The 22,847-nt window shown below is 43.6% G+C and overlaps 1 protein-coding gene across 6 annotated transcripts in view; it reads left to right on the top strand.

Annotated features, from left to right (window-relative positions):
* ACOT11 (acyl-CoA thioesterase 11) overlaps positions 1–22,825 on the top strand; it is a 96,758-nt gene extending 73,933 nt beyond the window's left edge. For all 6 annotated transcript variants that reach the window (XM_033152051.1, XM_033152050.1, XM_033152049.1 and 3 more), the window contains 13 exons: positions 458–518; positions 2,560–2,661; positions 4,315–4,477; positions 6,928–7,084; positions 8,823–8,942; positions 9,378–9,522; positions 10,269–10,324; positions 16,508–16,574; positions 19,205–19,288; positions 19,560–19,693; positions 20,148–20,279; positions 20,585–20,711; positions 21,682–22,825. In XM_033152051.1, coding sequence (XP_033007942.1) covers positions 458–518; positions 2,560–2,661; positions 4,315–4,477; positions 6,928–7,084; positions 8,823–8,942; positions 9,378–9,522; positions 10,269–10,324; positions 16,508–16,574; positions 19,205–19,288; positions 19,560–19,693; positions 20,148–20,279; positions 20,585–20,711; positions 21,682–21,837 — 1,504 coding nt within the window. In that variant the 3' untranslated portion in view covers positions 21,838–22,825. The remainder of the gene's footprint in view (positions 1–457; positions 519–2,559; positions 2,662–4,314; positions 4,478–6,927; positions 7,085–8,822; positions 8,943–9,377; positions 9,523–10,268; positions 10,325–16,507; positions 16,575–19,204; positions 19,289–19,559; positions 19,694–20,147; positions 20,280–20,584; positions 20,712–21,681) is intronic.
* The last annotated feature ends 22 nt before the right edge of the window (positions 22,826–22,847 follow it).

Here is a 22,847-nt window from a genome sequence, read left to right as displayed (position 1 = left end):
ACACATCCCGCTTCCTTTACAGAGAGGTAGATATGATTTAAATGTGTGTTTAGCCATGGGTGAAATCTTATCTATCTGCCCTTTTCTGATGAACCAGAAAACTACACGAGGCCTGGGCCTGCGAAGTCTTCCACTTGGGACCTGGTGGGGAGGGGGGGGGAAAAATAATTTCCATCCCATAAATCTCTAGGCCTATCCAGTGCTTCCTCTCAGCCGTTCCGTGAACTGTCCGGGTGACCTAACTTACAGGCCTCAGGAATTAATCTGACTGTGTTGCTTCTAGACACCCGGTGGGAGTGATTTGAGCAGAAAGCTATCTTAACAAATGGACCATGACAGCAGTATTGTCGAGCAGGGCCCACCAGTCAGGTAGAACTCCTGCATATCAGAACCACAGGATGCTTTCTACCAATTGCATTTTAATGTTTCTTACCTTATTTTTCTCCCCTATCCCTAGTGTTGGGCAAGTTGTCAACATCAAAGCAAAAGTGAATCGAGCATTTAACTCTAGCATGGAGGTATGTATGCTTCAGTGTGCTATCTTGGAGGACTTAGATTTGTTGCCCAATAAGCAGTTAAGGTTGCAATCCTAACCCTACTTACCTGGGAGCAAGCTCTGCTGCATTCAGTGGGACTTACTTCTGAGAAGGCTAGGATCTCAGCCCTGCAGTTGCCAGTACCATGCGCTCAAATTTTGCTTAATAAAAGACTGCAAATACGGTGCCAGGTAGATGTCTCTTAGGAGGGAGTTGCAGAATGAGGTACAACTGCAGAAGCAGCTCTGTCTCTGGTTATGGCTCACTACTCATGGTAGGAGCAGGGCCGTCTCGTCATAGATGCTGGGTGGCGCGGGGTGTCAGAGCGCCGGGCCCCCCCAGGGGCACCTCCGCAAGCCCGCCGGCATACTGGGCACCCCCTCCCCAACCTGCCCCCGCCCCCACGGGTGGGCGGGCGAGCTGCAAGCTGGCCACCCTCCGGAGCCCCAGCTGGAGCGCTGGGAAGGGCGCGCAAAGCCCCGTGCCGCTCCAGTGCCACGCCCCTCATCCCCCGCTCGCCCACCCCCCCTCCTGAGGGGCGGCCAGCACGGGCGGGAGGCAGGCGGAGAGGCGGCACGGCGGGGGCGCCGAGGGATCGTTGCGCCACAGCGGCCGATCCTTTTAAGATGGCCCTGGGTAGGAGCTTCTAGAAAAGGGTCTCCAAAGCACTGGCGGAGGAAGAGGAGTGTGGGGGGAGTGCACCGCCCCTGGCAGCACGATCCCGGTGGGGTGCCATTGCGGCTGCCTCCCTGGCTGCGCTGGCCGCCATGCCCCTGCAGGTTGTGTGCCCCACCCCCAAGATGCACGCTATGCCCCCGGGACGTGTGCCAGTCCCGCCTCCGCCTGCTCTCCGCCCCCCCCCCCCCCCCCCGGTGCTGGAGCATGAAGCTCCGTCACTGCTCCAAAGACTATCTCAGCTTTTGGGCAGGTTCATGTGAATCTGCACCAGTTCGTGCAGAGGAACATCCTCCATGTCAAGCAACATGTAGAGTAAAATGGGAGTTTTGCAAGAGAGGTCAAAATCCACTTGCTAGGCACAGTGATCATGCTACAGCTGAAGTACTATTTTACTTGTAAGTGAGTTGCTGAGCTTTTGAAGCATATTGGCAAGATTTGTGTGCCAGAATGGTGTCACATTCCTATAGCAAAGCCTTGTATTTCTTGGCTATTTTTCCATGTGCATGTGAATCCTGGAATATATCCTCAGAACCAGTTATTGTTATATGTTAATATTATGTTAAATACTCTATTGAATAATAATATTAACATACATGAATTCGTAAGGTCCCCCCCCCCGCAAAATATAATATTTCTGAAGAGAAGTAGAGCTGTCACTGTTTCTGTGCAATTGGTTCAGTGTGGTGTCCTGATTGTGATACTATTTCCAAGTCATCAAATTATCCTTCATAATCATAAGGGCTAGAAACTTGGATTTTAAGTAAAAATGAAAACTTAAAAGCAGCTATTCCTGGAAGCTATATGGAGACCACATTTCGCAGGGCAAAGAATATGTCTGGCCTTGGTTTGTGGAATATTCATTTATCCCATCAATTGTAAAAGCTTTTCTGTAATTCACAGAACAAGAATCTATCCAGGCGAAACCAAACAGCACCCTGATTCCCATAACTTGGCTTCTGTTGCTGGAATGGGAAGGGAAGAATGTTATCCAGGAGATGTCTGGTTTTCATTTTTCTGCCCCAGGGAACAAACTTCTGTGATTCATTTGCTTAGGAGAGCAGCAGTACATAGAATGCAATAATCATACCGCCTGTTCACCTTTAAATATTCAGAAGCATGACTTGCCAAACCAGAGCTAAGAACTAGAACAACACAGAGAGCTATTATGCAGTGCAACTCCTTCAGGTGCTACAAAGCATTCTTTTGAAATATTATCCAGTCGTTTCAGATGTTCCTTTTTCTTAATGGAAATAGTGGAAGGTTTTTTTTAAAATGCAACTAAACTCTTAATTCAGTACCTCACCTTCGTTTTATTTTCCTCCTCCCCTCTGGTGATTGTTTCTAGGTTGGTGTACAGGTCAGCTATGAAGACCTGTGCAATGGGGAGCAGTGGAATGTCTGCAAGGCCTATGCAACTTTTGTGGCACAAGGCAAGCCGTCTGCTAAGGTAGGCACAGAGAGTTAAAATCTTCAGTTTGGGCATTTGGAAAAAAAATAGCATTGCTGCTCCATCCCTTCAACCCCCCTTTCCCCTTGAGATTTGCTTTAGAGAGACTACCCTGTGTATTTAGAGAATGTATAAAGACTCTTGTTGATTGCTTTAGCTATGTTATCATGGTCCTTAACAACTATTTATAAATATAACACACACAAAAACAAGTTTTTATATGGTATGTTGCTGGTGCAGCTCTGCTGAGGTCTAATTTGTAATGCTGAAACTAGGAGGAAAATAAAGGTATTTTAATTCAACCGTAACTTATTAGCTGGTCTAGAGTTCTGCAATACACAAATGGGATAGCATTGTGTGGTTTTTAATACAAATTGGGGCACTCAGATATAAATGCAGATTGCTTTCATTGTGACTTGTACTCCTCCTTCCGCCAACTCCTGCAGCCAAGCTGGTGCCAAAAATATTGCTCTGCTTTCCTTTGGACCACATCAGTGAGGCCAAGGGGAGGGTCTTGTCCTCTGGGGCAGCCCAGGACCTCCATACATACTGCCCAGGCTTGCACCCTGTGAGAGTGCTAACTTTGGTGCTACTAACGCAGTAGTTTGACTTCACCCTTGGAAGCGCACTCCATTGCCAACAACAATGACGTGATTGGCTTTGTGGTATACAGAAGAACTTTGGTTGATTGTGCAGTGGATGAAAGTTATATGAAGGTTGCAGTTCTCTACACATTTGCAAGGATTGAACGTGCTGGACTTCTGCGAAAGCACACCCAGGACCATGGTGTAAATCAAGGGCTGGAAACCTCAGGCACCTCTGTTTGACCTTTGGGACTCTCCTCAGACTGCACACCTCACTGAATCTGCCCCACATTCTCATTGAGTGCTTTTGCCTGGTCAGAATGTGGATAATGCCTCTTGCTTGCCTGTATCGTTTAAAATAGAAAGCTTGTTGCATGCCTGTAATGTAGCCTACTGTACAAGGCCATGGTGCCATTTGTTGTGAACTGCAAGGCCTTCCCTGACATGCGCACACACTCCCGTCAAAGTGGACAACACATTTATTGTTTTACGCTAGAACTATGCAGACTACAGAGAATATCAGCATCAAAATAGGTAAAATGTGGTTCGGTAATGGTTTGGGCAATCATGAGTATGTCCTGAACTTTTTTTGTTCAGCAAGTTTCCAAAGCTAGTAGAACTCCCTCCAAAGTGATTTGTGCATTGCCCCATCTCTACAGGCTTTTAAAGGGGCCGATGAAAAACTCACTTGTTCCAGTTCCCCTTTCCTTAAAAGGATTTAGAGTGCTGCTTTTCCAAAAGCTGTTTAAAGATTGTTTTATTTAATTATAATGGTGTGATGGTGGCCTGTGAATTGTTTTCGAGTGACTGTTGTTGTAAATTGGGGCTGTCTTTGACATAATATATTAAATATTATTTTATGGTGGTTTTATGTCAACCGCTTTGTGAGGTCTGTGCTTGAAGAGGCAGCTGAAAAATACTTCCTTAGCTTTTAGATTTAAAATAAATGGAAGGTCATTGCTGAACTACTTTCTCAGAATGCGGAAAATCTCAGGTCAGGATGCTTAACACCGGCAAAGGCTCTCTACTGAAAGGTACATTTTATGCTGTTTTTCCATAATACACTTAGATCAAGTTAAAGCCTCTGGTTCCTCAAACTGAAGAGGAGAAGATTGAGTACAGCGTTGCAGCTGAACGCCGCCGCATGCGACTGGCCCACACAGAGACCATCAAAGACCTTGTTACTAACAGCCCTGTCCAGTCCTGTACAGAAATCCCCAGGCTCCTTTCAGGTACTTTTTGCTGACAGGCAGCACTTGTCTAGTACATCAGTCCTGCCACAGGGTTGGAAACAACAAAGTGTGCTCACAGGCAGGAAAAGGGAACCATCAGCAACCGAACATTGAGAGTTGAAGCTAGCCCTGTATCTGGAGAGTGTGGCCACCACCTAAAATTGTGGGGTGGCCACCACAGAATATAGAAGCAGATGTTTATGTAGGTACACTGCTATGCTATTATTTTTAGCAGTGGATGGTTTCCTCACACTTTGTCAGGCAGCGTTGTCACCTGGTGCATGAAGCAGTATGTATCTTTGACCACATGTTTGCATAGCCAGCCACAGCTTCCTAGCAGATAGATATACATGGATGTATTCTCTCCCCCAAATTACAGTGTTTACATGATGTGAATTGGGGTTTCCCACAGCGATATTTATGTAAGGTATTCTCACGCATCAGGACATGGGTGGCGCTGTGGTCTAAACCACTGAGCCTAGGGCTTGCCGATCGGAAGGTTGGCGGTTTGAAGCCCCATGATGGGGTGAGCTCTCATTGCTTGGTTCCAGCTCCTGCCAACCTTACACTTACGTCAAAGTGTAAGTAGATAAATAGGTACCGCTGCAGCGGGAAGGTAAATGGTGTTTCCATGTGCTGCTCTGGTTTTGCCAGAAGCAGCTTAGTCATGATGGCCACATGACCCGGAAAAACTGTCTGCGGACAAACGTCGGCTCCCTCGCCAGTAAAGCAAGATGAGCACCGCAACCCCAGAGTCATTCACGACTGGACTTAACTGTCAGGGGTCCTTTACTTTTTTATTCTCACGCATAGAAGAGAGAAGGTGATTGGGTTTGCTAAAGATGTAATCTTCAACGGCAGTCAGCCTTGCTTTTTTGTTGTCCTTGCATTTAGAGCAGCAGCTGTATTTCCTAGCGGATAGGAATACTTGGAGGTTTTGCCAGAAGATATCCTCATGGGTGGCATAGTGGAAGAAGCTACTGAGAGCACATCGCTGGCCTGTTGTTAAATCCCTAAGGGGTCACAATTGCTGCAGAGAAGGTGCTCAGCTGCAGGCTTGAAGCCCATATGCTGTCTATGCCATGGTGTTTAAGGAGGCACAACAGTGGTGCCAGTGGTTGTCAGTTAGGTGCTGCAGCTTCACCTTTTGCAGAGCTTACCTTAATCGTCACTACCTTTTAAAAAAAGTCATTGAGCCCCTAACAAAGAAATAAGCACTTTGAACTACTATAGATGGAACCTAGTGGAACATAGCTGTCAAGTTTCGGATTTGAAAATAAGGGATCAGCAGTCTCACCTATCCCGGGGACAGTCACATGTCAGTGGTGGGCGGAGCCAGAAGCAAAAGTGGGCGGAGCAGCAATGTAAACTCCAAGCGGGCTCGGGCTCGGAGCGGAGCAAAGAGGAGGGCAGCCATGTGCTCCACGCGATGGAGCCCCATCGTCTTCTTATCTGATCCCATCAAAACAGGACAGGAAGCAGCAGCTGCTCAAAGGCAGCCAGGCTCCGCCCGCCAGCTAACCCTATTGGCCGGCTGAGGGGCTCGGTGGCAATGGATAGGGGCTGATGTAGGGGGAGGAATACACCCCCCTATAAGCATGGGAAACGGCTCCCACTTGCTTTGAGGGCTGAGGCTTTTCTCTCCAAGTAGACCAGGTCTTCCCACACAGTCCCTGGCCAGCAGGGGAGGAGCTGCTTCCATTAAAAACGGGAAATTTAAGGGAAATAAAAAATAAGGGAGAGCAGCGGGAAACTGCTTGAAATAAGGGAGAATCCTGGGGAAAACGGGATACTTGACAGCACTGTAGTGGAACAGGAGTGAAATATAAAGCTTGGGAGTGAACAGAAGTAAAGATGAGAATGAGCCCTGGTTTGTTGACTAGAGAAGAAGAAATCGGCAAGCTTGACGCCATGCACTTTTTGAAAGAGATAGTGTAGAGCAGGCAATGGGGCTCATGGGTCCTTGTTTTTATTTATTGGTTGCATTTATATCCCACCTTTTTCTCCAAGGAGCTCAAGGTGGCTCTCCCCCATCCCAATTAATCCCTACAACAACCCTGTGAATTAGGTTAGGCAGAGATGCAGGAGCTTCATGGCCAAATGGAGATTTGAACCCTGGTCTCCCAGTTTCTAGTCCAACACTCTTAACCACTGTACTACACTGGCTGCCACTTGTTTCCTAGCTCCTGGTATCTGCATGCCTACCAGTTTATTCATTTAGACACATCCCAGTTTATCACAAATGCTGACTGTCCATGGCTTCCTAGGTTTGCATGCTGCAAACAGGAACCATTGTGTCCTTCTTGTGCCAGATAATTCTGCAGCAGTTCCTGCCTACTTCCCTGCCAGACTGTGGCTCCCAGCAAATTGGAAAGGGTGTGGGCACCCTGAGAAGATTGTTCCTCTCCAGACACCTCTCTGATAAAATTGTGTCCTTTTTTTCTTACCAGAGTTTGAGAACAGAGAGTGTGGAATGATCGTACCTGCAGAAAAGACCAGAGTGGAAAGTGTGGAACTCATCCTGCCCCCACATGCCAACCACCAGGGGAACACATTTGGAGGACAGATCATGGCCTGGATGGAAAATGTGGCCACAATAGCGGCAAGGTGGTCTACTTGGTTTGGGGGGAAGAACTAGGCAGGATGGTGCTACTTTGCTGTTTAAGTTTGGACCCTGCAACTCCTGCTTCATGCATGGTTAGGACTGGCCTCCATATGAAGAGATGAGTTTGTCACTATGACGTCTACCCTTTTCATTGGAGGACTTCTGTTCCATCATTTACTAATAACAGAGGTGTAATTACTTCCACAGTTGTAAAAATGTCCTTAAGAAATCATTGAAAGCATTTCTCTCTAACACCTATTTAGTTACCTACTTGCAAAATTTTAACAATGTTTCTTGATGACCATAGGAAGCTGCCTTCTGCCGAGTCAGACCATTGGTTCAGCCCTAGCCCAATATTGTCACTACACTGACTGGCAGCATCTCCCCAAGGTTTCAGAATGGGCACCTCCCAGTTTTACCTGGTGATGCAGGGGTTGTACCTGGGACCTTCTGGATGCAGACAGTTGCTCAGCACCTGAGCTACAGCCCTTGCCCGGGGCTTCATTGCATTGGCAAAGGTTTAGCTCCTTTCCATAGAACTTCTGACTAGGCCTGCACAGCACCATAACTCACATTATATCCAGTTATAGTAACATCCTGGTTTCAAAGGGTATGGATGAGACATCCTAATGGTTTAGACATCCTGGGTGGTATTTCACTAAGTTTTACTGAGAGAAGACCCTTTGACATTAATGAACCTAACTTAGTCATGTTCATTCATTTCAGCAGGTCTGTTCTGTGTAAAACATAGTGGAATGCCATCCCATATCTTTCTCTGGTACTGCAGAAGCAAAGTAGGACTTATTCCTCATTGAAACAAGTTCCACTGGTTCAGATAGGGGCTAAAAGAAAACAGTCCCCCTAAAGCAGTGCTGGATTAAACCCTGTGGAGGCTCCTAGGCAGTTGAAATCTTGGGGTCCCTTGCAGATTATATTCTAAAACTGAGAAAGACTGATTGTAATTTTCATTCAAGATCAAATCAATATTATTTTGATCCATTTTTAGTGGGACCCCTAAAAGTGTGGGGCCCGTAGGTCGGTGCCTACTCTGCCTATTTACATTTCTACTTCCGAAGGTATATTCTATGAGTTGTTGCTCTAGTGAGGAGAAGTAGCATAGAACATATATTCTGCCTTATATCAAGTCAGACTATTGGTTTGTCCAGCTCAGTATCATCTATACTGATTAGCCCTGGATCTTCAGGGCCTCAGAGAGGATGACATAAGTTTGTGAAGAAGAGAGATGAAGGGAAACTTAAATTGGGCACTTCCCAAACTCCCTCATTTTTAGGGACTCCCTGTGTATTCATGGATACAATTTATGGATTGAGAAAGAGCTTCTCCACTGCAACGATCCAGAGGTAAAATAAGGTCACATCCACACTGCACATTTAAAGTGCATGGCTTCCTGGGTACTATAGTTTACCCCTCACAGAGCTACAATTCCCATGACCCTTTGCAAACTATGGTTTCCAGGGGTCTTTGGGGGGAAGCTGTGCACTTTAAAATGTATGGTGTGTGCTTGACCTTTGCTGGATAGCCCACGTCTGACTCTTGCTGTGTCATGGTACAAATGTGTTGTTTTGTGAATGGAGAACTGATAATATTTCTTGTGTGAGAGTACCACTTACCCATTACTAGTTGGAAGTAGTATTTGGATATTTTGTCCTGCAGAAGAATACTGGTTTTGATTTTTCAGTGCTCATAATATACTCCGTGTGATTGCTCTCTCTTCCCTAGCCGATTGTGCCATGCTCACCCCACCCTGAAGACGATCGAAATGTTCCATTTCAGGGGACCATCTCAGGTTGGGGACCGCCTCCTGTTCAAGGCCATCGTCAACAATGCATTCAAGAACAGGTATTGCCTTTCAGAAAACTTACTTCACTTGTATAAATTATACCATTTTATGATCTACAAGAACAAATGCAAAGTCATTGAACAGGAAGATGACAGATTGAAGTTTTTGGTGCATGTTTTTTCTCTCCCCCCCCCCTCCCCATGTAGCACATAAGAGATTTCACCAATGAGATCTAAAAGTTGTCAGTTACTGACATCATCAGAATGAGTCAAAAGACAGAGCTTAACTCCTCGGTGAATAAATAAAAACAGCACTTTTTTGGGGGGGGGACTGCCTATTTAAAATCAATTTGGATAAATTCACAAGTCCAAAAGAAGCAGAGTTAACAAAAAGGCTCTTTAAATAAAAAATGGAGTCTGTTTCTACTTGTCACAGTTCTACATATGCTTTGATCTGTGCCAGCTAAAAAATAAATGCCTTGTTCTTAATTTCAGCATGGAGGTTGGGGTGTGTGTAGAGGCTTATCGACATGAAATGGAGGTCAGCCGAAGACACATCAACAGTGCCTTCATGACCTTTGTGGTCTTGAATGATGAGGGTCAGCCACGCACACTTCCAATGCTGAAACCAGAGCCTGGGGTAAGAAGCAGCAATGGCTTTGAGAGTGATGGATTGTGGTCCTGAATCAAATTTGGTAACCCTGCATGAACTCACTCAGTTGCACACTGTAGCATGTTAGCCATGCAAAACCAGCTTTCTCCTTGGGGAAACAGCGAAAATTTGTTTTGTGTCAGCTTAGAAGTAAGAAGAAATATCTTAAGGAAGGTGTGCAATAGCATGAGGACCACCATTCATTTTTAGTATTATTTATATAGGGCCATTCAAGGCCAGATGGTCAGTGGTCGCACATCAGTTGGACTCACGCAAAATGGTTGCTGCCTTTATACATGGGTGGTGGTGGTGGGGAGCATATCATTCCTTCTATATCTTATGTACAGGCATTAGTACCACTGCTTGTGTAGTCAAAATGACACATCTCACACAGAATAGGGAAATATTGACAGGGAACCCCAAGGTTTGCTATATATATATATATATATATATATATATATATATATATATATATATATATAAAGGCAACTTAACTTTTTTTGCAGACACCAGTTCACGGTATTGATACTATTTGTCCGTGGATCCAGCCTTAGTGATGGTCTTTTCTGGCCCATAATTTTTTACTGCAGGAAAAGCAGGGCAACTTAACTCTTTTGAGTTAAACTCTTAACATCTGGCCCATCTATTTAGTTTGAAGCCTCACTTTGTTTGTTCCTATTCATGCTTCATATGTCTTCCAAATGTCATCCATCCATTTTATTTCCCTTTAACAGGATGGAGAAAGACGGTTCAAAGAAGCTAGCGCTAGGAAAAAAATCAGACTGGACAGGTAAGTGAAAAAGTATTATTCTGGCAACTTCCTTGCATCGCTCTCTCCCTAACTAGGACCATATGTGATTCCTCCTTCCTCTTTGTACATTCCTGCAGTAGAATTGTATTCATATGTTGTAGACTGAAACAATTACGTATAAGCAGGTCTTCCTGCGCATGGGGCCCCTGGGTTTGATCCACAGGTAGAGTTTCTGCTCTTCTCCGTGGCTCACAAAGTGCCCATGGTGGCGTTCTTGAAAACAGCAGAGGTAGCAGCTACCAAATGGAGATGATTTTGAGGGAAATGAGGTAGGAGTGAGGGCAAGGTGTTTCTTGTGAATTTATCCAAATTGACTTTAAATAGGCAGTTTCCAAAAAACATGCTGTTTTTATTTATTCACAGAGGAGTTAAGCTCTGTCTTTTGATTCATTCTGATGATGTCAGTAACTGACAACTTTTAGATCTCACTGGCGAAATCTCTTATGTGCATTCAGAACAGCATGCCTAGGTTTCTCTCCTATTTCCTTCCCAGGAAGGGACACATACTTTGCACATGCTCAGACACACACTTCTTTTTTGTAATTACTTCACATTCTAAGATTGAACTTTGGCCTTGCAAATGGGCTGACATTAAACCTTTGGAATAGGAGGATGGAGGATTGAACAGCACTGCCTGGCTGGAATGCAGTCATGGCATAACTGGAAATGAGGCAGGGCACACAGACTCCATTTCTTCAGCGCTGGAGTTTTTTTTTATGGGCACTGCTGGTTTGATCGCAAACCTGTTTCCACAATGAAGGCAGATACAAATTTGCTTTTAATTTTTTTTGGCAAGTGTTAAGATCCTTTGGAATCTGTATTCTGTGCTGATTACTAAATTTGATGCAAAATACGCTTGCTGAAAATGCAGGGAAGGAAAGGCAATAGCAAGAAATTCACTGGCTATATCTGGCCCATTGTTTTCTGGTAGCAAAATTTGTCAGAAAGGTAAAAGCTTGGTAGGCACGAAAGTGTAAGTTTTCGTGGAAGAAAGGGAAAGCTGGAAAAAGTGACCAGCAAAGCTCAGAAAAGTGTCCCCCCCCCCCGCATCCTCAGTCTGTTCCTTTCTTCTACAGCCAATCCTATTTATAAAACAAACCCTCGTCCAACTCTGTGTTTTCATTCTGATTCTAGTTTTGCCTTGCGGTGACATCAGAGCCCCTTCCAGTTTGCCTCCTGTTATGTCACTAAAACCTCATAGCGTATTTATAGCCTTGTTCTTTGGTTGTCTCTAATTCATAATTTATTGCAGAACACAGACAGAGACCGCATGCATTATCCTTAAGGCCACAGTTCTCGGAGCATTAATGCCAGATCGATGCGTTCTCTTGAGAGCAGCGAAAGAAGGCAGGGAAGAATAAGGCAGGCTGCAAGAGCATCATGAGCAGTGCTTAGAATGCTCTGACTTAGGGGTTCGTGGCACCTTCCTTGCTCAGGAGTCCCCCCTTTTCTGGCATCTTGGTGGCTTTGCCATTTGTCTCTGTCATTCTCGCGTGCATGCTAGTGAACCGCGGCTACATCATCCTATCAGGAGAGCGTAGCAAGCAGAGCAGTCAAATAATCGACAGGGTAACTTTATTTATCCTAATCATTGGGGGGATATACAAAATGCTTGGCTGAGCAGCAGTGCCGTTTACTGCAAAGCCTACTTAGAATGAAATATACTTCTGTGGTGGGGAGAAGAGTCAGTTCAGGATAATATGCCACAACTTCACAAGGTAACTGGTGTCTGCCTGTCTCGCTTTGTTTCTCTGGCCCATCTTTTTTAGGACCCACCTTATTTCTGCGATTGCAAGTTGTTTTAAATTGTTTTTACCATTTTACTTTAACCTGTCCTGGGACCTTTGGGTGTAGGACAGGTCACAATTTTTCATAATAGTAACCTTTACTCTTCTAAAGCTTTTCTAAAATCTTTATTAGGGGAAAATGTTTTTTCTTAAAAAGCTAATAAAACTTTCTGCGTATGCATACTTATGAGATGCTCGTCTCAAAGATGCGTTGTACCTTGCAAAGCAACCTTAATTTGAAAACAATATTAAAATAAAGTTTGTGTTGCCCTCCACCCTTGTGTGAAAACCCCACACACAAGTCAATGAACTAAGAACTAAAGTGGACTTTGTATTTCATATGGGGGCGGGAGCGCTGTAGCTAAGAATCTATTTTACATGCAGAAGGTACCATATTCAGTTCTGCAGCTTCTTCATGCCGGGAAGGGTTCCCTGACTAAAATCCTGGATGACTTGCTGCCATTTAGTATAAACAATACTGAGCTGGATAGACCATTGGTCTGACTCTTTATAAGGCAACTCCCTATGTTTCTATGTACTGGTGTAGAGACTGAGGCCTGTGGCTTCCGCATCCTTGCTGGTAGCTTAGCTCTCAATATCCTGCCACACAGAACTCTCCTGCAATCTGTTCTTCGCCCTAAAATTCATTCTAAACAGAACACATACACAGACCACAGACCACAGAAGCCCCACACCTCACTTCAGACTTGGCTGCGGCCTGCTAGTAGGGGTTCAGAAGTGCATGTGTAATCCTCACCATCAATGCAATGACCAGATTGTCACTTGGAGGGCATCTTCGTGTTGTCTGTGGTGGTGGATACAGAGAAAGTGGAATAAGTCCTGATTTCTGTTACAGGGCTGCTTCACGTTCGATATTTCTTTTACCCACAGAGAGCAACATTTGTAGTACACTTGAAAACCACACGGGGGCCTGTTTTGCTGTGACTAAATACCGGTATACTGTATTTGGAAGCCACAGAAGCTCAATAAGGCACTTGTGCAACTTTCACCCTCCCAGGAGTGTAAGCGTATATATGCCTCCCTTCCACTGCCACCTCACCCTGGTCGGGGCTTACCATAACACTATCTTGCAACTGGTGGGTTGTTAAGCAGAGTTTTGGCCCCACAAATGCATGACATCAGCCTGGCCACCTAGCTATGGTGCCCAAGTGGAAGGGAAGGTGCTTCAGTTATGGAGCATAAAGCACATTCGGGAGAAATGGTCTCTGCCACTACAAACAGCTTTTTGTCATTGAACTGTTTAGATTGTGCTTCCATTACTCTTAAAACACCTGCTCTATTTGCGCGTGTGTGTGAGAGACTGCAAACATACTGCAGCTTGGAGGTACCATTTCCCTCTCTCTTCAGTACTGCTGCAGCAGGATCAGGTTGGTGCATGCTGAATTGAGGTGCCCTCAGTCAGGGAGGAGAAGCTGTAGCCCTCCAAATGCTGCTGGACTACAACTCCCACCATCCCTGCTGGTTGGCCCCACTGACTGGGGATGAAGGGAACTGGAGTCCAATAGCATACAGAAAGCCACAGCTTCCCCATCCCGTCTCTAAGTGATTTAAAAAAAGGGTTGTTTAGATTTGTGTCCCAAGATCATGATTTTACTTCATCTTGTGTTAGGGCTGGTCTTGCAAGCTGCAAATCCAGGGAATTTATTAATAATATTTATTTTTTAAACTCCTAAACACGCACACACACACACACACACACACACAGAGAGAGAGAGAGAGAGAGAGAGAATAGAGCTGTAACTGAAGGCTTGCAATCTAAAAAGTAATGCCTGTAACTTACTATATATTATCTGACCAGATGTTCTGTTTATGGTGCTGGGAGGACTCCATGGGTGCCTTTTAATATGGGGGAGAAAGGAATACGAGCACACGAGCACATTCATTTTCTTGAGAACTGGTGTGCATTTTGTGTGTGTACCTGAATCTCCTTGTTCCACAAAACCTGTAGACTTTGTTCTGTCTGATCTCCTCTTCCTAAGAAGTTTAAAATGTCTCTTAAGTCATATTGCTTGCCAGGGCAAGATCTCTTATTATTGGGTACTTTGGACCATTTTACCATGGCTCTGTCATCTTGAAGGTCATAGATCAGTTGTTATCAGTCACATCTCTCCACCTTCTCATTTCCTTATCTTAGGTCCTGATAATGAGATTGTATGGGAGTGATACAGTTGAGCAAAGAACAAGAGCATCTTGTGACTGTCAGTGCCCTGCTGTTAGCACTAAGCATTTTTTCTGTCACTTGAGTCCAAGGCTACTGCTGGTTCTATAGCGGGAATGCACTCTACCAAGCTGAGTCAGGCGCACCATACTAACCAGCTTCCATTTCCTCAAGCCCATATGTTAAATCCCATTACAATTCACCTGCGTGCAGCAAATCCTCTCTGAAAATAGACCCAAATTTAATAGCAGCGTCTAAATTTTGGAGATGCTGTATCCTGTGCAAGCTTTTATTTTAGTGCAATTAGGTGATACTTCTGACTTTAACCCTGCAACTAGGGAAAAGGAATCTAGGGCACTCGGTGTTGGGGGATGTGGCAGGAAGTTGCATAAGTAGTTATTCACAAGTGGACCTCTTGATCCACATATGAAAGAAGTCAATAGATGTGATTGTAGTATGTTAGAGCAAACCTGAATGTGATTTTCTCCAGGTGTTTGCCTGCCTTCAGTCCCTAGCACCAGCAAAAGGCCAGAATGAACCAAGACAGATTTTGCCAGATTGCAAGCAAAGGAATTCACTTAACTGAAAAACAAACCCAAAACTATACCTTGAATACACAATGTGCCCCACACTAGAGATAAAAGGTATCCCAGATCCTAACTAGCAAAGTGTTCCCTAACACATTGATAATCTCCTACTTGCTCTCAGCTGGGGAGTATTTACCAGTCTTTGATTTGTTCCCTTTTGATGTGTCTGAGAATAATTAGAAAGAGTATTCTTGCTGCAGCAAGAATACTATTAGCCCAGCGATGGAAGCAAGAAGAACCACCAACAAAAGAAGAGTGGCAGATGGAACTGATAGACTATGCAGAGCTGGTGAAATTAACTGGGAAAATTTGGAACCAGCAAGACCAGACTTCCTTGAAAGACTGGAAAAAAAATATGATATATTTGAAAGACAATTGTAATCAATTGACATCGCTTGTAGGGTTGCAAGAAGTTTTGTAAGGAGAACTATATGAATTATTGTGAAAAAGGACCAAGGAGGAGTTTATTTAGGATTTGGATTTTATAGCAATAACTATTAAAATAAAATGCAAAATCAGAAAGAAAGTTAGAAAACCCTTAGGAAGTCCTAGGCTGTGATAGCCAAAGGTTTGTTATATTGTATAAGATTGGATGTTATGTTTGGAAAACATGTGCAAAAACCTATATATATATATATATAGAGAGAGAGAGAGAGAGAGAGAGAGAGAGAATAATTAGAAAAAGGAAGATACCCCCCTCTCTCTTGATTGGCTGTTTGTGACCACTCACTTTTTCTACTCAAACCCTCACCCTGGCTATCTCAGTTTTGCTTTACTTTCTTTAACATCCACCAGCCCATTTGGGAATAATACTCTACGTACAAAAAGAGAGAGGTGTTGACATAACTATCTTGTGTAACTAGCTCGCTCTAGAGTGCCTTGATTAAACTGGCATTGTGAACTCTATTCAGGTATTCTCCTTCTCATATGATGAGAAAAGAGGGTGTGAACTCCTGTGTGTCCCTGTGCCCGCCCTTGCTGTTCTCCAGGTGCAGGAACTTGCTGCACTTGTGGAGGCTTCCTGTGCAATTTAGAGTCCTGATCATGCAGGGGGGCACCGTGAATGCAACAGGCTCCTGCTGCAGTCAGTTTGTTCTCCCAGTGTGCAGAGAAAAGTGGGCATGCGACACTTTGGGGGCCAGCCCCCACCACCACCCTGCTCTCCCTCATGTGATTCTAATCACACGTGGAAATTGAGGACCCAGATCCCAGATCTGGTTGCATGCCGATCTGACCCGGCTGAAAACGAATGACTCCTGTCTCTGTACCCTATGCAGATCCCTCAGAGTATTTAACCTTAATCAATTCTATGGTTCCGCGATGACCATACAGCTATCTTGCCCAGTGAGTCTCTGTTGAACCAAAAGATTTATTCTCCCTTCCTCTGCAGATACCTGGATTCAGTCTGGTGGCTAATTTAAAAGCTATACTAAAAACAAGACAATGTAAAAACAAGACAACCAATTTCTTTTAGGTAATATCTTTGGAAGGTTCAAAGCATACTTGCCATTTCCTTTCTAGTGCCAATTTTATGAGGAGCGTTTTTTAATTACCTTTTGTTGACAGTCAACATTCAGCATAACCAATGCATTTTTCCCCCTTTCTGCAGAAAATACGTCTTTTCCTGCAAGCATACAGAAGTACCTTTGTCTGTTCCTTGGGATCAAAGCAATAAGGTAAAATAATCATGGATGTTTCATGGTGCTCCACAAGTTGCTAACTTCTGCATCTCGGGGCCTTTAGACTCCTCCAAAGCAGGAGGGCCACATTCCCATTGGAGCAACCTTCCAGGGGCCACATGCCAGTGGTGGGTGGTGCCAAAAGCAGAAGTGCGCAGAGCAACAAATGTGAATTTTACCTTTGTACAGTAGACTAGTTTCTACGCCCACCCATGGGCGTAGCTGCCCCCGATCAAGTAAAACAATAGAAATACTTAATTGACCAAACACATTGGCTATGGCCCCCCAACAAAAGTCCTGCCCTCCCCTAACAAAAATCCTTAAGTTATCAGAAAGTTCATTTGATGGGTGGAGATTGGACAATAACCTCTTCCCCCATCAGCTGATCTGCACAAATCAGCTTGGTGTGTGTGTTGTGAGTCCCATCCGTGTACATGTGTGGATCTGCAAATGGGAGGTGCCCCCCCCCCACTTTTGGTCATACTTGCCACCTGCATACTTTCCTGAGAAGGTTCACCCTCAGGCCCCAAAAACTTAACTGTACCTGCCATGGAACTTGTTCGTGCCTCAGATGTCTTAAAGAATAAGGGCTCTCTTGTGGGAGGGAACTAGAAATGCTACTCATGAGCAAACATAAAGTTAGAAAGCTTTGTGTGTTGGTTCAGAATGGTAGGAGAGCCCTGCTGGATTAAGCCAGTAGCCCATCTAGTTCAGCATCCTGCGGCTAACCAGAAGCCCAAAAACAGGATGTGAGTGTAGTAGCATTGTCCCCACTTGTGATTCATCGGAAACAGCATTCAGAGTCATACTGCCTCTGATATTGGAGGTAACATAAGCATCACAACTAGTAGCCATTTTTTCCAGGAAGGAGACTCCATGCTGTTGTCTCAGAATGCAAGCTGGCCTCCAGGTAGCTTCTATATTGGCTTTTCAGCCAGACATGACATTTTGCCTGTACCTTGGGAAATTAGATATTTAAAGCGGACATTTGTCTGTTGCTATGCAATCAGGACAAAACCCACTGAAACCTTGGCTGGTGATTAAAGTTAGAGGATTTGATTTGTTAAACCCATGGTTTACTTTTTGTTTGCTTAAAATATTTACTTATACCTCCTTCAGTCTGACAGCATGTCTCTTAGGCAGCTGATGCAAGAGAAAAGTAAAACAGAATAAACGCAAGAAAATATCATCACATTCCATGTAAACACTCTTTCTCTCTCCCCCAAAGGCTTTCATAAACTTCTTAATACCTTCAGAAGGCTATTTTGGGCCTTGCTGTGAAGTAATTCCATACTTTGAGTACCACTGATGGAAGGCCTTCACCTTACTGCCCTCCTAGTTTGCTTCCAAAGGTGGTGGCACTCAAAGCAGAGCTTCTGGTGATGATCTGAAAATCTGCCTAGGTGTTTAAGGAGACGGACTATTATTTAGAATGTCCTTATCCTAAGTCACTTCAAGATGACTGCTCAAAACTAATTATGATGAATGCTCAACAAAGTTTGGTGGATGGTTAGGCAAAGTCAGCTATTCATTCAGTTCAGTATTCATTCTGATTTGTTTGTGAGGACATTACAGGGCATTACATTATTTTTCCATCACTTGCCTTGTCTCAAAAACAGTCCCAATTTGGGAGAGAAGCAGGTTTGTTGCGCAAGACTCCCAAATCAGCTTTAAAAGTTAAAACCAGCACTGAATTAGGCCTGGAAACCAACTAGGAGCCAGTGAATAAGTCTAAGAACAGTGGAGAGAGTTGCTAAGATGTATTTCGTTATCAAAATGTGAACAGTATTTGGCACCTCTAGAATTCCCCCATTCCTGAGCAAAGGAAATCAGACTCTCTTGCCTTAATATATTATGCAGGTTAAGGGGTGGGGAAAATGAGGACCCTTTACAATCTTCTTGTGGAAGAAAGTTTTGTTTGAAGTTCTGAAATTTTGACAGGAACTTGGTGATACTAGATGGTATAAAGGAGGTTCAACAAAGTATAGGGGCCATTTACCAGGGTGGATGGAGGTGCAATTGGAAATGGATGAGGAAGATGTATTTATTTTTGCAAGCTTTATTATCACAGAGTCCTCACTGACTCCTAGCACTCGACTCCCTGCACCTTCTAAAGAAATTCTATAAAGTCTGGCTAATTCTGCTAAAAAAATTCCGAGACTTCAGAATTGTGAAATCTCCAGGATCAAAACTATTTCATGGAACTCCATGTCAGAAAGAGCAAAGAATGCAAAGTTTTAAAGTGGAATGATGTCCCCATCACTGTCTTTTATTTCTAGAGCAAACGACATGTACTAGAACCCTCAATACTTTACAATAATAGAGAAAAGTTCACAGCAGTCCCTGCCCACTAGTGTGTAATTTAATAAAGATAAGAGCAGGCATCCCCAAACTTGGCCCTCCAGATATTTTGGGACTACAATTCCCATCATCCCTGACCACTGGTCCTGTTAGCTAGGGATGATGGGAGTTGTAGTCCCAAAACATCTGGAGGGCCAAGTTTGGGGATGCCTGGATAAGAGGAACATTGAGAGGAAGAAATGGGAAAAGGCCATGCTGGTGCTGGACACATTAAAATTAGAAGCTCTTTTTGATGGGCTATTTTCTTGTGCTTTTTTTAAATGCAGGTTTACCTGAGTTACAACAATGTTACTGCACTGAAGACATTAGTAGCAAAGGCCAACTGGGTGCTTACATCTGAAAGAGACAAGGTAGCTGACCCCATCCTCAAGCAACTCTCTTCAGTCTAAAATGCAAAACACGTAGTCAAGTATCCAAGCATCTCACCCCAGTTTATCTTTGTTGTGGGAAGAATCATGGTTTTCAGACTGCAAGCACTATTTATTTTTTTTATTTGTTCTCGTGAATTGTGCATACAATGAAACTTGTTGGGCTATATTTGCATTGAAGTGGAATGTAGATTTTTGTTGTTGTTGGAGGTCCCTTTTTTGTTTTAATCACCCCTGTCTTCGCTCTCTTAAGGTCAAGATGTACACACTGGAAGAGGACAAATTCCTCTCCATCCGAATAGAGATGACCATCTGCATTGATGCAATGCAGGCCTTTCTGCTGCTCTCGGACTTGCGACACAGGCACGAATGGGACAATCATTATGCGTAAGTACTTTGGTGGTTAACAATTGCTTTTCAGTTAGGGATGGTGTCCCCAATTCCCATTCTCACAGTTTGAGACCTTTCTGCTCACGTAGTTAAAAACAAACCAACCCACAAGATGAGATCCTTGGAACAGTAGATTCTGTGCCCAATGCACATTCTTTTCTGTGCTCATAACTGAGATCTGAGGTTATTGAGCTACTCGACCAATGATACTAGACACAGTACCAGGCCTCCTCCTTTATGCCCTCACAACTTTGATCACTCCCCAAAGTTATCCAATTGGCTCTTGTTGCTCTTTATTGTATACAGCCTAAGTTGTGGTTGCACAAATATAAGAACCCAAGATAAGGTCTCCTAGTCAAAGTTCAGCATCTTTTATCAAACAGCGGCCAGCCAGATGCGAAAGCGCATTTGTCATCTCCAATTGTTCACCTTCTGATTTCCGTTTTTGCAGGAGTTCTGAACTTGTCCAACAAGTTGATAAAGAGGATGTGATCTATCATGTTGTTAGCCATACTATGAGCGAGGAAAACAAGCCTCAGGACTTCGTCATCCTTGTGTCACAAAGGAAGCCTTGCAGCAAAGGGTATGTTGCCAAGCATCTCCTATCCACTGCAACTTCTAGGGCGTCCGTTCCGCTTCAGAGATAGTGCACACACATCTGTAAAGAGACCAGTGCCCAGGTGGCCTTTCAAAATCTCTTTTGCAAATTTCATTTCACCAGTTTTGAACAAAAGCTAAAGGCAAGAACTAGGCTAGCTCAGGGCAGGTTCAGCCTATTGAGTAAGCGGAACAAGGTTTCTTTGGGGGTTGTTGTGGGCATGGTGAACTTCAAAGCAGAGAGGGAAAAGTTCAGTGCACTTATTCTAACTGGGTTTCCTTTCTTTCCAGTGATCCATATGTTGTAGCATTCAGATCAGTCACACTGCCAACACATCCAGCAAAACCAGAGTATACCCGCGGGGAGACCTTGTGTTCTGGCTTCTGTATTTGGCAGGAAACAGATGAGCTTACCAAGGTAGGCATTTAGCTTTCTAAGAGTGCAGCAGAGGAATGAGTGATAGTAGCTCAGTTTGGACATGGATTATGGGGAATGTCCCATGGATCCCCTTTCCCTACATATGCAAGGATTCCGCTCCATTTCCAGGTTTTAGGCACCAGGTGAAAACATTTCTCTATAACCAGGCTATTGGCTGATTAAACAAACTATGGCCCTTTAAATGTGTTTGTGGAGAGTAGGGTTTTTTGGTTAGTTTTTGTTTTTTATTATGCAATTTGTGTTCTTATTTTGTATTTTTAAGTTGTAAACTGCCCTGTGATCTCCAGGTGAAGGGGGGTATGCAAATTTAATAATAATAATTTGCCATTATTTCCAACTAGGGACAAGCCATGGTTAGTGCTAAATTCCAAACAATGGTTTCTAAACTCATAGTTTGGAAGTCAGCGCTAACTGTAATCTGCCCAATTCAAGAAACCATGGGAAACTATGGTTAAAGCAACTCGGAAATAGTGGAGGCTGGAGGCTATGAGCCTCTGTCCTCCAAATTGGTTCAGTTCCCAGGGATGTATTTTATAGCATTAGTTCACCCTATTTGTTCCGAGAGTAGCTTTGTATACCAGATTACCTTTATAAAGCGTCATGAATCTTTTTTCTGATGTTAGAATAGATGCTGTTTGTGAAATATTGAGGCAGAAAATCCACATGGTGTCTCTCCTGATACATGCACCCACAGATGTATACTAACTAGTTGCTTGTTTGCTGCCCTTCCATTGTACCTTGAAGCCTGCTGCTGCTTTACATTCCTCTGAATAAACCAAAGTCTTGTGCAAGTTAGGAATTAGAACGGAGTTCAAGGAGCCAAAGGTCCTCTGGCATTGCTGTCAACTATTACATTGAGGAGGGAAACCCATTCTTAGTTTGGGGTCAGTAAACTGAAGCCTTCCTAGGAACTATTTGATAAGATGCTTTTTTTTGTTTTTGTTTCCAGGTGTCATATTACCACCAGGCCACTTCAGGTGTTTTGGCCTACATTACAACTAACATTGCTGGCCTCTCTTCAAGCTTCCATTCCACCTTTCAAGCATGTGAACAGTTCCTCCAGAAAAACAAAAACAATCTCTCGGTTGGGCTTCAGAATCTTTAGTTCTACAGAAACCAGTCTTGTCATCTTTGTCTGACAATGAGCATTGTTGCAAATACTGAAATGACGGCTCAATGTATGTGATAAAAGGAGAGGAAAGAAACAGGTTTATTCAAATGCACAAATTGCACAGCCCTCACTTGTGGAGGGAAGTCACTTTTATTGGCTTATGATCAGAATGAAGATTTTTATGCAGTAGGATTTAGTGATCAGTAATTTAGCAATCATGTTTGCACTTCAAGAAGCAACTTGTTCTGATCCGTCCTGGGTTTTACATGTCCTTAATTGCACCTGTGTTGGCTTCTGTTGAAGCCTTGTATATATTTGATTGGCAGAGAAATGTGATGTTGAGAAAAACTTGAAAATGGACTGTTTCTTTCTGTGTCCAGAACACTAGGTGGGAGAACAGCTTTCAACTGAAAATCAGTAGCTTAAAAATGACTTTTCATGTAAGGTGAAACGTTTTTAAAGTGCTTTTTAACCAAAGCTATTAAGCTTCACAAGAATTCAGAACAAATTCATTGCAACAATTGTTCTTCATTGGAAGAATCTACAAACTAATTTTTGAATTGGTGGAGGGCATTCTTAACTACCTACAGTGCACATTGCACAAAATCAGCACAATATTAAATCATGTCACATGTTATCTTTTCTTTTACCATTATTTAGTATCAATGTCTTTCTTGAATGTTGGAGGTTTTTTATCATCATTCTGAGCCTGAGGGAGATTAGATTATTTTGCCCTGGAGGTGCTGTCCTTCTCATGTAAAAATCATTCAAACTTGCCCTTCTGGTTCTTGGAATGAAGGAGGATGAATAATCTATTCTTTGATCCATAAACTAAGTACCTCATCTTCTGTTTTACTAGGTGGGTATTTTTCTCTTACTCTTTTGTAGCAAAGTTTGCCAGTTCTGGTTTTGAATCTTTTTGACAGAGCTATGGGACTTTCTTGACATTTCTCTCAATAAAAGAATATTTAAAAATTTAAAAGCTCCTGAGTTTGCATTTGTTG

This window comes from Lacerta agilis, chromosome 6 (assembly GCF_009819535.1).
Source record: "Lacerta agilis isolate rLacAgi1 chromosome 6, rLacAgi1.pri, whole genome shotgun sequence".
NCBI classification, from domain to species: domain Eukaryota; kingdom Metazoa; phylum Chordata; class Lepidosauria; order Squamata; family Lacertidae; genus Lacerta; species Lacerta agilis.
Note: the sequence above shows the minus strand (reverse complement) of the source record. Positions and strands in the feature narration are given on the sequence as shown.